The sequence below is a fragment of the Carcharodon carcharias genome, chromosome 32 (assembly GCF_017639515.1).
Source record: "Carcharodon carcharias isolate sCarCar2 chromosome 32, sCarCar2.pri, whole genome shotgun sequence".
Taxonomy (NCBI): domain Eukaryota; kingdom Metazoa; phylum Chordata; class Chondrichthyes; order Lamniformes; family Lamnidae; genus Carcharodon; species Carcharodon carcharias.
Window position 1 is genome coordinate 14,645,656 of NC_054498.1, and position 14,072 is coordinate 14,659,727.

The following is a 14,072-nucleotide window of genomic DNA, read 5'->3' on the forward strand; positions in this document are numbered from 1 at the left end:
AACCAGCAGAGAGTTTTCCCTCTGATTCCCACTGACTCCAGCTTTACTAGGGCTCCTTGATGCCATACTCAGTCAAATGCGACCTTGATGTCAAGGGCAATCGCTCTCGCCTCACCCTAAATAACCACTGGTATAAGATGGAATTACAGAGGTGAGCAATTACTACAGAAAATGTCTAGAAATAAAAACTCAGGAAAGGATCCCCTTAGTACCTGTTTGGGAGGGGAAGGTGTATGGATAGGGGGGATGCAGGGGGTGACATTGGACTATTTAATGAGATCCGAGTTGTGATTTTGCAAGAAAGACGTGGATACACAGTGATGTTTAGCCAACTTGCACTTGTAACCCTAATCTTGTCAGCATGCTTCAAATCTCATTAGAAATCTGAAGAATCAAATCATTTCAAATAGAAACCGTGACCCAGTGTGTTCTCAAGTAATTCACAGCAGTGAAGATACATTCCAGTGAGAAAGAACAACTCTAGGGGAAGGACGTTCCATCCGTGGCTACCGAAGGAAGTTCCCATCAAATCAAAAGAAATAGTGTGCAATTTGGGAAGATTAGGGACAGATCAGAAAATTGGACAGAATATAAAAACAGCAAAGAATGACTAAAAGATAATGAGGGATAAATTAGAGTATGAGAGAAGGCTAGCTAGAAATATAAAAACATTGTAAGAGTTTCTACAGATACTTTTAAAAAGACAAAAGAGTCACTAAGGTGAGCATTGGCCCTCTAGATAGGGTGAGTCTGTGGAATTAATCATGGAAAATAAGGAAATGGTGGATGCATTGAACAGATGTTTTGTGTCTATTTTCACTGTAGAAGACACAACTAACATTGCAGAAATAATTATAAATAAGAGATAAGAGAGAGGGAAGAACGTAAAACAATTACAATCACCAGGGAAGGAATACTGAGAAAATTGTTCGAACTAAAGGCTGGCAGGTCCCCAAGTCCTGATAGGCTTCATCCTAGGGACTTAAAAAAGGTAGATGCATAATTTGGTAAGGTCCCATCCGTTTCAAAAATAGCAAATGTGATTACTCCTATTCAAGAAAGGAGGGAGGCAGAAAGCAGGAAACTATAGGCCAGCCTAATATCTGTCATTGGGAAAATGCTGCAATCTATTATTACAGAGTTTATAGCAGTGCACATAGAAAAATCTTAATGCAATCAGGCAGTCACCATGGTTTTTGTGAAAGGGCAATAGTGTATGATTAACATACTAGAGTTCATGATTCCATGATAAGTGACAAGCAATCTGGATAAAGGAGAACCTGTAAATGGGATTTCCGGAAGGCATTTGACAAAGTGCCACATCAAAGATTATTACACAAAATAAGTGTTCATGGTGTGGGAGGGGGCGGGGGTAACATATATTAGCATAGACAGAGGATTGGTTAGCTAACGGAAAACAGTCAGTAGGGATAAATGGGTCATCAGGTTAGCAAGATGTAACGAGTGGAGTGCCACTGGCATCAGTGCTGGGGCATCAATTATTTATAATCTATGTCAATTACTTGGATGAAGGGAAGGAATGTGTAGTTGCTAAATTTGCTATTGACACAAAGACAGGTAGGAGAGTAAGTTGTGAGGGCATAATGAGTCTGCAAGAGGTTAAGTGAGTAGGCAAAAATGTTGCAGATGGGATGTAATGTGGGAAAATGTGAACTTGCCCTTTTAGGCAGGAAGAATAGAAGAGCAGATTATTTAACTGGAGAGAGATTACAGAACTCTGCAATACACAGGGATCTGGGTGTCCTGGTGGATGAATCAGAAGAGGTTAGTATGCAGGTACAGCAAGTGATTAGGAAGGCAAATGGATGTTGTTGTTTATTATAAGAGGAATCAAATATAAAAGTAGGGAAGTTTTGCTACAGTTTTATAGGAGCTTGGTGAGGCCGCTTTTAGAGTATTGTGTACGGTTTTGGTCTCCTTATTTAAGAAAGGATGTAAATATATTGGAAGCAATACAGAGAAGGTTCACTTGGCTGATTCCTGGGATGAAGGGTTGTCTTGAGGAAAGATTGGACAGGTTGGGTCTGTCTCCATAGGAGCTTAGAAGAATGGGGTGAACTTATTCAAAATATGAAACATAAGACAAGGTGGATGCTGAAGGGATGTTTCCCATTATGGGAGAGACTAGAACTAGGGGAACAGTAGAACCTGCAATCAGATCAGCCATGATCTTATCAAATGGCGGGGCAGGCTGGAGGGGCCGAATAGCCTACTCTTCCTAATTCATATGTTCATAGGATGCTTCTGGTAATAGTAAGTTTACAGTTGCATTTAATTAATGAGAGTCCCAGTGCTCTACTCGTGTGTTGTTACTTTCATTCAAACTTCAGTTGTCATTAAGTTATTGAGGAAAGTTCAGAACTCCAACCTACAGCAATAAAATGTAAAATTATATGGACGTTACTAACACTAATTAGAATTTTTTAATGTGTGAACATGCCTCCAAAGAGATTTATTTGAACAGGAAATCAAACTGCATGTCTGTCTTAAAATTTAATTTGAAACTTACTAACATAAAATATTGTTATCCATCTTATGATTAAATTTGCTGTTTCAGATGGATGAAAAATAGTTGTTTGCTCTTCAGTGATACATGAAAAATTATTTTCTGAACATGGAACACCCCCACATCTCTAACTTTATTTTTGTTAAAATGGCAGGCTGTGAATCTGAAGTTTTCCCTGTGACCTCTTGCCCTGGCCTCATTGTGGAGGCAAATCACTGTAGCAGGATTTCTTCCCCCTGAAACAATGTGGTTGACTCTTAACTGCCCTCTGCAGTAGTGGAGCAAGCTACCAAGTTCTAGGGCAATTAGGAATAGGCAACAAATGTTGGCATTGCCAATGATGCCCACGTCAAAGAAAAAAATATTTACTTTTTCTAGTAAGCTGACCTATTACAGCTTATGATAACTGTAGTAAGTGGAGTCTTTGTTTCCCTTTGGTATACAGTCTGTTGTCTTTCTGGATGAGGCATTAAAGACGTAAGATACATCTGCTACAAGCCTCCACAGACATCTTGAGCAGAAACAGGTTCTCGTGGTCAGAATTATCCTATTTATCCCACAAATATCTAATGTAAAACAATTTCTTAGCAAAGTAGTGAAGCATTAGCAATTTTAACACCTTTTGTAAAAAAGGGGGTGATGACTTCAAATGCTAGTATTCCTATCATCATCAGCTTGTTTTCACACCTGACAGGGTTCAAATTATTTTTGGCTGGCGTGAGTCTACAGTCATTAACTTTTTATCTACTCTGCCCACAACCAAATAACACATCCTGATTGAAGGGTATTCCTGATTTTTCACAATCCTGTCGTTTTTGGCCTTCCAATCAAACTTGACCTCGTGCAACTTTAGAACGTAACTATACATTGTAAACATGACGTCTCGCTCACCAAAACAGCTTCACCTTAACTAAATTCTCATCAGAAAACGAACCCCTTTTCTTGCAGCTTGGCTAGCTCCTGCCTGCTGGTTTTGTTCTTAGCAAGGAGAGCAGCACCACTTCTAAGGCCTGAGTTACTTGAAACTGCAGTGCAACTAAATGCAGAAATTCCTATACCTGTCACCCCTGCAGGGAATCATTGGGCTAGATATAATGCCTGCTGTCAGATGAACGGGCAGAAGATGTAGCCCCGTATGCTGTAGAATGTGAAATGTATATTATCGAATTGTTAACACATAAAGTTTTAATTTCCTATATAAAGGAAACTACCTAACTTGAAGAGTATTGCAAATCCTTGCTGTAATTTCGCCCTTTATCATAAATAAAATGGAGTTTTAAGATCATTTTGTCAATTCCCAGTGAATGTTTATAGGCTCTGTTACAGAAGTCAGAAACAGACTTTGGTGAGGGCAATGGGTGCAGTTGTATCAGCCTCCTTTTGTACTGTTTTTATTTTTTGTCAAGTTTGCAGTATATTCTTTGATTTGGTGTTTTGCTGCAGAAATCTACTGGAGTTCTGAAAGGATTAGCAGATTGCTTCCCCACTCGAAGCGACTGCATTTGCAGTTGGCTAGTTTAAACGTGTTAAACTTATCACCTGCACATGCAGCATTGCATATCAAATCCTTCTTGTTTGGGTTAACAGTGCAAATTACATTAGAAGTGATTGCCATTTGATAGTACTTCACCATTTTAAACCATTAGGCGATAGTTTATTAAATATCCACTGTCAGGATGTCGAAATAGCACTGAACTCGAGAAAATTATTTGAAGTCCAAAAACCCTACCTTGACCTCTCTTTTTTAAAATTTGATTTCAGCTTCTTAATTATTATTGAATGTTGAGTTTAGTTTCAGTTTTGTCTGGTAGTAATGCTTATTGGAGGAAAAGCTCTCTCTGTCTCACCTCACGTATTGGCAGCTGTGCCTTCAGATGTCTGGACCCTACTGTCTGGAATTCCTTTTCTATATAAATGCAAGTTTTTGGCTTCTCTATCCATTACCCTTTCTCACCCACTGTCCAAATGGAAACCTTGGTACTGATCAGAGCAAAGCATTCATCAGACTGCATGCTAGAGTTAGAGAATTAACTAGTTAAAGTATAAACTGATGTCATTGCCTAAGGCTGAAATCTACTTTCAATGTAAATTTAGAGTGGCCTGCGAGAGGTGCTGTTGGACAGCTAAGTAACTGATCCCAGCTGTTTTCTGGTGGTGTGGCTGCCTTTCTGTATCTATGCAAAGCAATTGGACTGAGTTCAGAATGCTGGCGAGCAGAGGATTATAGAAGACAACACAATGGATCTTATGTACTTTCATATCCTATCTGAACATTGAACTCAGAGCAAAATGCCCAGCAAGGAATACAAATCCAGACCTGCAATATGTTGTAGTTTGTAGATCAGGTTCTATTGCAGTCCATGTTCTATTGAGAGGCTCAATCTTGACACACTCCAGGAAAACTCTCAATAATTGATATTAACCATGTTGATGATTGCACTGATTTCCCCATATCTTTTAAATGTGTTGTGTCCGTAATTTGATTTCTGCCAGGTGAATAATGTGAAATTCATGCACTTATCCCGGGAGTGCGTACATGAATAAGAATTAGCCACATGATTTGCTCAAGCTGCTATTTAGAATTAGTCGCTTGGTACGACAGAGCTTGTAAAGTGAGGCATGTAGCTGAAGCTTTTCATCCTGTACTCATCAGGACAAATGCAACAGTGTCGAACAATTTATACGACAGAAGAACAAGGGGCTTGGGGAGCCTGTAATTCACCATTGCTTTTTCCATGACAATGTCTCAGTCAATCAGAGTTGACTTGCCAACTAATCACCCTCCTGTAGTATAAATTGTTGTGATTGTTTGAAATTTGGTATTCTTGCATTTGTCCTGATGAGTGAAAGGTGAAAAGCTTTGGCAACATGTCTCTCTTTTCAGCAATATTGACCATTAATTCTAGCAATCTGCCTTCAAAATTATCTACAACCTTTACAGAACTTGGGATATTTCTGTGCATTGTGTTTTAACTGCTGCATGACCATTTTGTAATTACTGGTTCTTGTATTATAAGCAGGATGCCTACAATTGAGGAAAGTGATACATGTGAAATAGAGATCTTGTGTATTATCTAACAGGGTGGAATCAGAATGTATAAACATTTTGAGGTGTATTTCTCATGAGGATTATTCTTTTAAAGGGTTTGGTAACAATGTTTTTTGTGTGTGACTGTTCTAATATGTTTAATTACTGACTCCCTAACTAATGGTATAGCTACATGGAGGTCAGCTGATAAATTATGATTTGTTTCAAAAGTTAGTTTTTAATATTTTTATTTATAAGTCCTTTTTCAAGTCAATATCAGAAATGCAATTCTGCACAGATGTTCACTGAGCTACATCTTAGCATTCTGGGGTGTCATCAGAATAGAAGACGTATCATTCGAGCATTGAGTACCCTCTGCGACATTCATACTGCTGTTCTGTGACCTACTATATGACAAATGGACCTTCAGGAAGTTGAGAACTGAGTTTTTCAAACTGGGTCTAACCAAGGACTTCAAGGTTTCCAAAGGGCCATCAGAAAACGGGGCTAAAGCTAACAAGGTTACATGGACACCTGTTAGAGGTGTTCAGAATTAAGGAGGTCCATGATGAGGTACAAGGCTAAACTCTCTGCTAAGTTGATCGGAGGAGGGCATCACCATAAGAACAAAGGAAGAGTTTAGATTTTTTTTTAAATACATCTGTTAGGAAAGGGAATACGGGAGTGGCTCAGTGAGTAGGTCTCCTGACTGGACCAGAAGGACCCAGATTCAAGTCCCACTCCAGGACTGGGGAGAACCCAGCCACTGGTGCTGGGAAGAACCCAACCACTGGTGCAGGCAAGCCAGCATGCGTTGGTGCCAGTCCCCAGCCTGGATAATAAGTGGCAGGAAGAGCATCTGTTGTAAAACTACCTGCTAAATCCAAAAATGATGTGAAGGAGTGATCAACCAGCATTGTGATGACCCCATGTTACATGGGAAAAGCTGGGACAGGGAATGCTCTACTTAAAGTTGTTTTAAAAACTACTTCCCTTTTAAACCCTATTTTAAACTATATTTTTACCACAAGTTTAATTAGGCCTATTCTGATAGCACTCAAAAAATTCTCCTAAACTCTCTCTTTGTTCCTGTGTGATGATCTCTATTGATCAACTCTCCAATATAGCCTTGTACCTCATCAAAAACCTCCTTAATTCTGATGAAGAGAAACTTAAAGTGCAGGAGAAAGGGACTATGAGGATAGCTTTCTGTGAGCTGAATAATGGCCTCCTATTGGTTCTGTAACATTTTTATGCTTCTCTGACCAGGCTTCTATCCATTTGGGCTAGGCACATTCATTGTGACCACAAGCTCTTTTTTTCTCTCTTGGCTTTCCAGTGCATTATTCCTGTTCTAATATGCCAATAAAATTACTTTTCTGCAATGAGCTCCTTTGCATAGCCATTGTTGTCTTTTGGATAGGTGATTGCTGGACTGTAGTGGTTTTTACAGGAAGTCAGCATTGAAAACCACTGGTTTGGAGCAATATGATCACTGTCCCCTAAGTTCATATTAGTATAGGTTTCTCATAATAAAGAGACCCTACAAGAATCCTGCATTGTAAAAAATCTTGATTTAAATTCCTAAAGTGTTAGAGCACAGAACTGTCTATTGGCTCTGCAGGCGTTTCTTGGAAGTTAGTAGGCAGAGTTAATAGAAAGCTATGCTGTTGATATTGTGCTTAAGCTAGCTGTCCATCCTCATTTCATTTCACTTTAAATCTCTTGCATGCTTACATCCCTAGGACCTCTGTGCTATGACTATGACTTTAACTCCCATCAAGGGCTTGCAATTTGAATCCCAGTCTGTCTTTTTAAATATAAAACCATGAAGGTTTTGAGGTTCCCCTGGCTTGATAGCAACAAGCAACCACTATCTCCAAGAGGAAAAGAATTGGACACATTATTGCAAATTTGCATTTAATATTTACTGAACTTCCAGTGTGTCTGAATTAAAATGACGGACAAACAAAACCACAGCCTAACGGTTTTAATAGCGACCTTTTTGATGTGCTTAAAAATTGAAAAGTGCTGTTGCATAAATCATTTAAACCATTATACATGGTGGGATTAGTTAGCTCTGAGGCAAGCCTTTGAACGGTGGAGCCTTGTTGGATTTAATATTGGGGAAAACAGAATTTGTTTGAGGAAAAATGGCAGCTGTTATTCAGGATAGCCTGTCAAGCGAACAGAAAATAGCAAAGGAAGCCATGAAGGTAACTTAATGGAAGGCAGACTGGCATCAATCAGATGTCCATGTACAGCCCATAGAAAATGAGGCAAAAGCAAGTTATCTCTTTAAAAAATTGCATAGTTCTTCTATGACAATCCTGATGAAAAGGTAGCTGCTGTATCATTGCAATCCTCCACATACTGTTGTTGAGGCATAGCCCAGCTTCCAGTTTAAAGAAGCCACATTGCAGAATGTGCCCAGAATTGCTGTGAAGGCAGGGATGGCCTGTTACTTTTGTTTCCATTACACCAGTTCATTTTGTTTTCACCTCCTTAAAGGGTCTTTGCTTCTTTCTCTTGGATCTCTTTATTGCCTGAAGTTTGGTATATACATACTCCATCTTCTCCACAGGCATAGATTGGATTAATAAGGTATTAAAGTATCCAACCATTCTGTTAATTTATCTGGGCGGTAAAATCTATAGCTTTTGATGCATTTCTCTTCAGACTAGCAGGGCTGTGATTAGTGTCACTCCCCTGGGATATAAAGCACCAGCTATCATGTTACGTAATGATGAGAACGATTTTTTTGAGGGGCAGAGCAGCTGCTGGAATCTATTGCGGAAAATAAAACCAGTCAAATTTGCCTTCGATAAAAAGACAAAAGCAAGATACTGCATATGCTGAGAATCTGAAATAAAAACTGCTAGAAATGCTCAGCAGGTCACGCAGTACCTGTGGAGCGAGAAAGAGTTTATAGATCTGCTGCCTGTGAAAAGGATGCTTATGACAGAGCCTCCGCTCTCCCCACTTCCAAACTGCTTGCCCAACAGATCAGGACATGTCAGTCACAGAGTAGCTGTTTTTTTGTGGCACAAGCAGAGTTCTTGGGAGAATCTTGCCCTGAAGCATTGTCTTGCACCCTTGCATTAGCTCGTGTGCAATATAGACCAGTTGAGCCATATGTCAATCCTCTGTTCAATATGCAAGTATAGTACTAGGGATCCACCAAGGTAACTGAACTATTTCAAGCCTTGCATCAATGACTTGCTAGGTATTTGGTTGTTTTTTTTTTTGACACCCTGCCCCGCCCCCTCCTCAATCTGAGAACAGGTAGAGGGCTGCTCATGGTTATATGAAGCATCATTGTTATGGACATACTGCTTCTAAGACTTTAAGAAGAATTACATTTTGCATTGCACCAGGAAATTGTGGGATGATCTAACTGTCTACGTGTAAGTTTCTGTTGCAGTGGCTGAATTGCGAACATAGACCACAGAGGTAACTGCTACCTTTCTTGCAGTGAATCACCTCGGGTCAAGTTTAAGTGTCATTGCATTCATGTGCTTCCTGGGCAGCTCTCAATCAGATTGTAATTGATCACATATACAGAGATTCCATGTACAGCAGTCCGCACAGATGTGCTAAATATTACTTTCTGGATTTAACTACATCACACGTGAATAGTTGTCATGCACTAATCGACTGATGTTTCTAGCTCTTAATTTCCTCTGGAGTTATGGTCATCATTCATGCACCGCAAACCCAGTGTATGTTCTTATGGAGGGGTGGAGAAGACAAAAGCGAGTGATTTGGTAGTTTCAATTTGGCTTCCGGTTAATAACTGTTCCAGTATTGGAGCTCCTAGAGTTTTATGTAATGTTTAAAAACCAAAGAACTGTAGCAATTATGGTGGAATTTTCATATGCATTCTCAGAACATGACCTTTCCGTAACCAGTGGACTTATGGTAAGGGAAGAATGTGTTTTATTAAATGAGTTAGACCCTACAAAATAGATTATTTATTGCCATTGTTGACTGTCCTGATGTCAAAACAATTCTAGTCCTGCAGTACTTTTATTAAACAAATTCTCAGCTGTAATGACTTGACGAACCTTGGGTTTTTGATCATAGCTTTGCTAATTTGCTCATTGTTGTACCAGTGGAAATGCTGACCTCCATGTTAGTGTTGCCTGCAATGTGAATGATCATTGGCTGTTGTGTGCTATTGATACTTTGTTGCAGTGAACAGCATCACACTTGCAGTGAATCTGATTGGCTGTCTAGCTTGGTTGATTGGAGGAGGTGGAGCTGTCAACTTTGGACTGGCCTTTCTCTGGCTGATTCTGTTCACGCCATGCTCTTATGTTTGCTGGTTTAGACCAATCTACAAGGCCTTCAAGTAAGTACTCTGAGCTATCACTCATTTTTCCTCAGCCCCATTCACATGGATGAGAAAGTTAGAACATTTTCATCAAAGGCAGTCACTATATTTCCTAGATGAGGGCAGTTTGATGAGGTAAATTGGGGCAAAGCTTTTTGCACTGACTTATAGGTTTCCATTAAAGGAGAGAAAACAAAGGGAAAGGCTTGGAAAATGTAATTTTTACAGAGCTGTAAGGACATAGGATGCCTTATCAGAAATAATGACATCCAAAATTATGTCTCTTGGAAAAGAAGTGAATCAATGGTCCAGATGTCATACTCCGGAGGTAACCCCAGCAGTTGTGCAGGGAGACCCCCATGCAAGGACTGCACAGGAACTGCCCGGGAAGTTTAAACTTCCGTTGGCAATTGACCTGCACCTGGAACCAGCCAAAACCCCAGTTTAAATTGGAGACTTTGGATGGTTCCATCTCGCTCTCGAGCTCTCACACTCTCTCTCAGCCAAATAGTTACCCAGGAAAAGTTAGAAGAATTCAAACCTCTTCTAACTCCTGGGTAATTATGGCATAGACCCGTTCCCGGTCTCCCACACCTCTGGACCACCATACCTCCACCTCCCCGACTCCCTCCCCACCCCTCCCCCGACTACCCTTCTGACCCCCCCCCCCACACCCCTGAATACCCTCTGACCCCACTCCCGACACACCCCTCACCCACTTACCTTCTGTCCTGTCAAAGTGGCTTGGACCTTTAAACTGACTGCCATACAGCAGCAAGTGCCATAAAAATGGGATGTGGCTTCACTTTCCCCGATGCTGCTGTCTTTCAGCGGCTGCATTCCGGAGCTGCTACACTGCACATTTCCCACCAGGCCCAAGACGGAAGATCGGGTGAGAAATGTGCAGCTCCCAACCTAGGTAAGTAAAAGGGAGCAGAGTGGCAATCCGATGGCGATTGCCTCACCATGGAAGTTCTGGGCCAATGTTTGAACAAGGCAAAATGGGGAAAGAGCAGGGGAATGTGCCTATGAATAGCTCTTCCAGCAAGCTGGCACCGAAGTAATGGACTTTTGGTTCTACCTTGTGCTATAAGATCCTATAATTCTGCAGATAATGGCACTAAGGGGAGGTTCCACTGGGGCTGCTGACCAGATATCTGGAGCTATAAGCACTGATGTCACAGAGGTAGCACAATGGAACGATCTGAATATTACATGGAGTGCACTGCGATTGATGGTGAACTGTGGATGCAAAGGACCAATCCATTGGTAACTCCATACAAAGTACATCAGTCTATACTGAGCAGTGCAGACTTCCATTAAAATGCAAGCAATAGAGTTTCATTTAGGGGGAAACAAAAGACTTATGAGGATTTCGAATGGCATTTTGAAAGCAGCTCATAAAAGGTGAATGCAGCGAGTAGAAAATTATTACAGTGCTGGGCTGACTAAATTACTTTTCACTGTAATTTTCTGTACTGATTATTGAAACCTCCATGTGAGTGGGGCTTCAGATTCATGTCTAATTCTATTGCTCTGTGCTTTCTGTTTCCATTTTTATTTGACTGAGGACGCAATTCCATATCATTGGAATCACATTTTTCTTATCTTGGGTCACGCAATGGGATTATTTCTTTACTCGAAATTATGTTTGAGGTACACCAGAATTGTCATTGATGGTACACTGGTTCTCATGCCAAAATGTCATTGAGTGCAGGCCCTTCAGTGCAGAAAACAAATGGGATCAGTATGACAAAGCATGAACATCCCAAACCAATTTTAGTTTGTTCAGAAGAAGGACTGTCCAGGCAATATTTCCAAAACTATGACCTTTGCTTGATTTCCATTAGTACTGCTGTCGCAATTCCTCTCCCAGCTGTGATACCGATTTGATCAGTTCCACTCCATAACCCTGCTGAGTGGGACTAACCCTTGCCTTTCTTTATTTCTGTTCTCCACTCCACCCTCCCTCTCTTCAAAGTCAAGCTACACAAAGTTCTTCATCTAAATCCACTGGAGTTGCTGTTGGCTGCGTTGATTTGACGGTTAATTTTACATATACCAATTTTAATTTAAAACTTGAGATATAAACACTTTTGCCTTTTTGACCTAAATTGACTTTTATTAACTTTTGCTTCCTCCCAGGTAGGTCATTTTTAATGCAGAAGATAAAGAGCATTTTGTTACCGAGTGCCACATGAAACATAAGCATAAGACCTTGTCATATGTGAGGCTGTCATGTTCTGTAGCGTGCGGATCTTGAATGTACAACCTTTATGTATAGGCTGGCAAAATCGGCATTAGTTTACCAGTCATGTCGGAGCTTCATTAGCTTCTTTCATTTTAGTCATTTAACCAATTATGTTACAAGATTAAGGGACAGTCGAATTTAGTCGAACACGGCAGCCAAGATTTAATAATCTGGTTTATATGCAGCTTTCCTTTGAGTTGCCTTTAAAATTGCCCGTGTTCTGGTTCCGCTTTTTCACCCTTCTCAATGACTGCAGCTGCAGGATTTTAGAGGTTTTGATTATGTTTTTCACTTTTTAAGCTGGTACTTCAAGTGAATACTAAATTGACCTTCTTGATCCAGGTATTTTATATCATTGGAGACCAATGTATAGCTAGGCATGAGCAGGACATTTTGCCATAAAGCTGCTAGAGCCACTAAATGGTTGTCAACTGAAAATGTCTTCTGTCCTATGCTTGCACCTTTAGGTCAGATAGTTCATTCAATTTTATGGCATTCTTCTTCACGTTCATGGCCCAGCTGGTAATCAGCATTATTCAAGCAGTGGGAATCCCTGGCTGGGGAGTCTGGTAAGAATCTGTTTCTTCTTGTACCAATTGTAGTGTGTAAAGTGCTGAAGACTTGAATATTGTTGGAATTTTCTGCCACTCCGTTAAACGTATTTTATATGAGAAGCAGATTAATCAAGGGGACCTGTTTACAGTTAGGTAACCAGAGACTACTCCATTATTAGCTGGGCTACAAAGTTTCAGAAGTTGGAATCTTCGTTGGCTATCACTGAAAATAATATAATAGAGGACACTGATTTAGTAATTCTTGTTTACTGTGCACCTTCATCATTTTGTTCCCATATTTTCGAATTCTCCTTCAGACCCTTGCTTCCTTGTTGCACCTCTCCTGAAACTTCAGAAGCCTCCTTTTAAAATCTCCTTCTTTCACTACACCTATGCTCATCTCTTTTGTCTTGTGCTTTACTTTTATGTCCACCTGACCTTGTTTGTTAATTATCTTGGGATATTTCACTACATTCCATAGACTTTATAGTATGGAAACAGGCCATTCAGCCAAGTGGTTCATGCTGATCTTTGTGCTCCACATTGATGTTTATGCCCCACATGAGCCTCCTCCCATTCCTCTTCTAACCCTTTTAGCATAGATTATGGTTATCAATGGTCCCATATAAATTCTCGTTATGAAGTCAGAGATGGTGGGTTGCTGACATAGGGCTGGGTCATGCATTAACATTTGCAATATCAAGAAGAGTAGGTTTTAAATTTCTCAGTTCACAGGGTTGGAATTTATTTAATCAGGAAGTGCTCCTTTCATGCAAAGGACATTTCAGAAAGCTGTGGTGCCCTTCATCTCATTCTCCGTGATCATGAACAACAGCTGTTTTATTTATAAAGCGGTCCAATGTTGACTATAATCCAAAGTTCCTAGGTGTACCTTGGAGACAGCAGTTTGCAGAAGCCCAGCTTCACTAATGATAACCAGAACAGTCTGCAGTGAACATCGTTTAGCTGCTGATGAGCCAACCTTGTTCTCAAATTTGGAACCTTTAAAGTTTGAGTCAATGCGACAAAGCTGTTCGCCACATCACTGGTAAGCTGACCCTATTGTGCTTAAAATATTGCTGCCATTGTGAGCCAGGAAACTTGACATTGCTTAAGTTAGCAAATGCCTATTCAGTTCATACAAAGTAGTGTAGGCACTGGTGCCAGATTAATGATTAGAACCCACTGGATGTGACGACCCAGTGATTTTCATCTTTCTTGCAAGTGCTGTCAGGTCCAGAACTGTCCTTAAGATCATACATGTCTGACGGCCGCTCCTATACACCCACCACTATGGCCAGGATTTTTCATTCGGTGTGCCGGGGCAGGCCCGATACGCTGGCGCATAAAATGACGCACGATGATGTCGGGTGTGC

General features: G+C 40.5%; 1 protein-coding gene across 8 annotated transcripts in view; it reads left to right on the forward strand.

Moving 5' to 3' along the window:
* The window catches only part of LOC121272032 (secretory carrier-associated membrane protein 5), a 78,239-nt gene that overhangs the window by 35,275 nt on the left and 28,892 nt on the right, over positions 1–14,072 (forward strand). For all 8 annotated transcript variants that reach the window (XR_005941837.1, XR_005941836.1, XR_005941835.1 and 5 more), the window contains 2 exons: positions 9,753–9,909; positions 12,610–12,711. Coding sequence is in view for 5 of the 8 variants with exons in the window: in XM_041178408.1 (XP_041034342.1) it covers positions 9,753–9,909; positions 12,610–12,711 (259 nt within the window). In the remaining 3 variants the exon portion in view is untranslated. The remainder of the gene's footprint in view (positions 1–9,752; positions 9,910–12,609; positions 12,712–14,072) is intronic.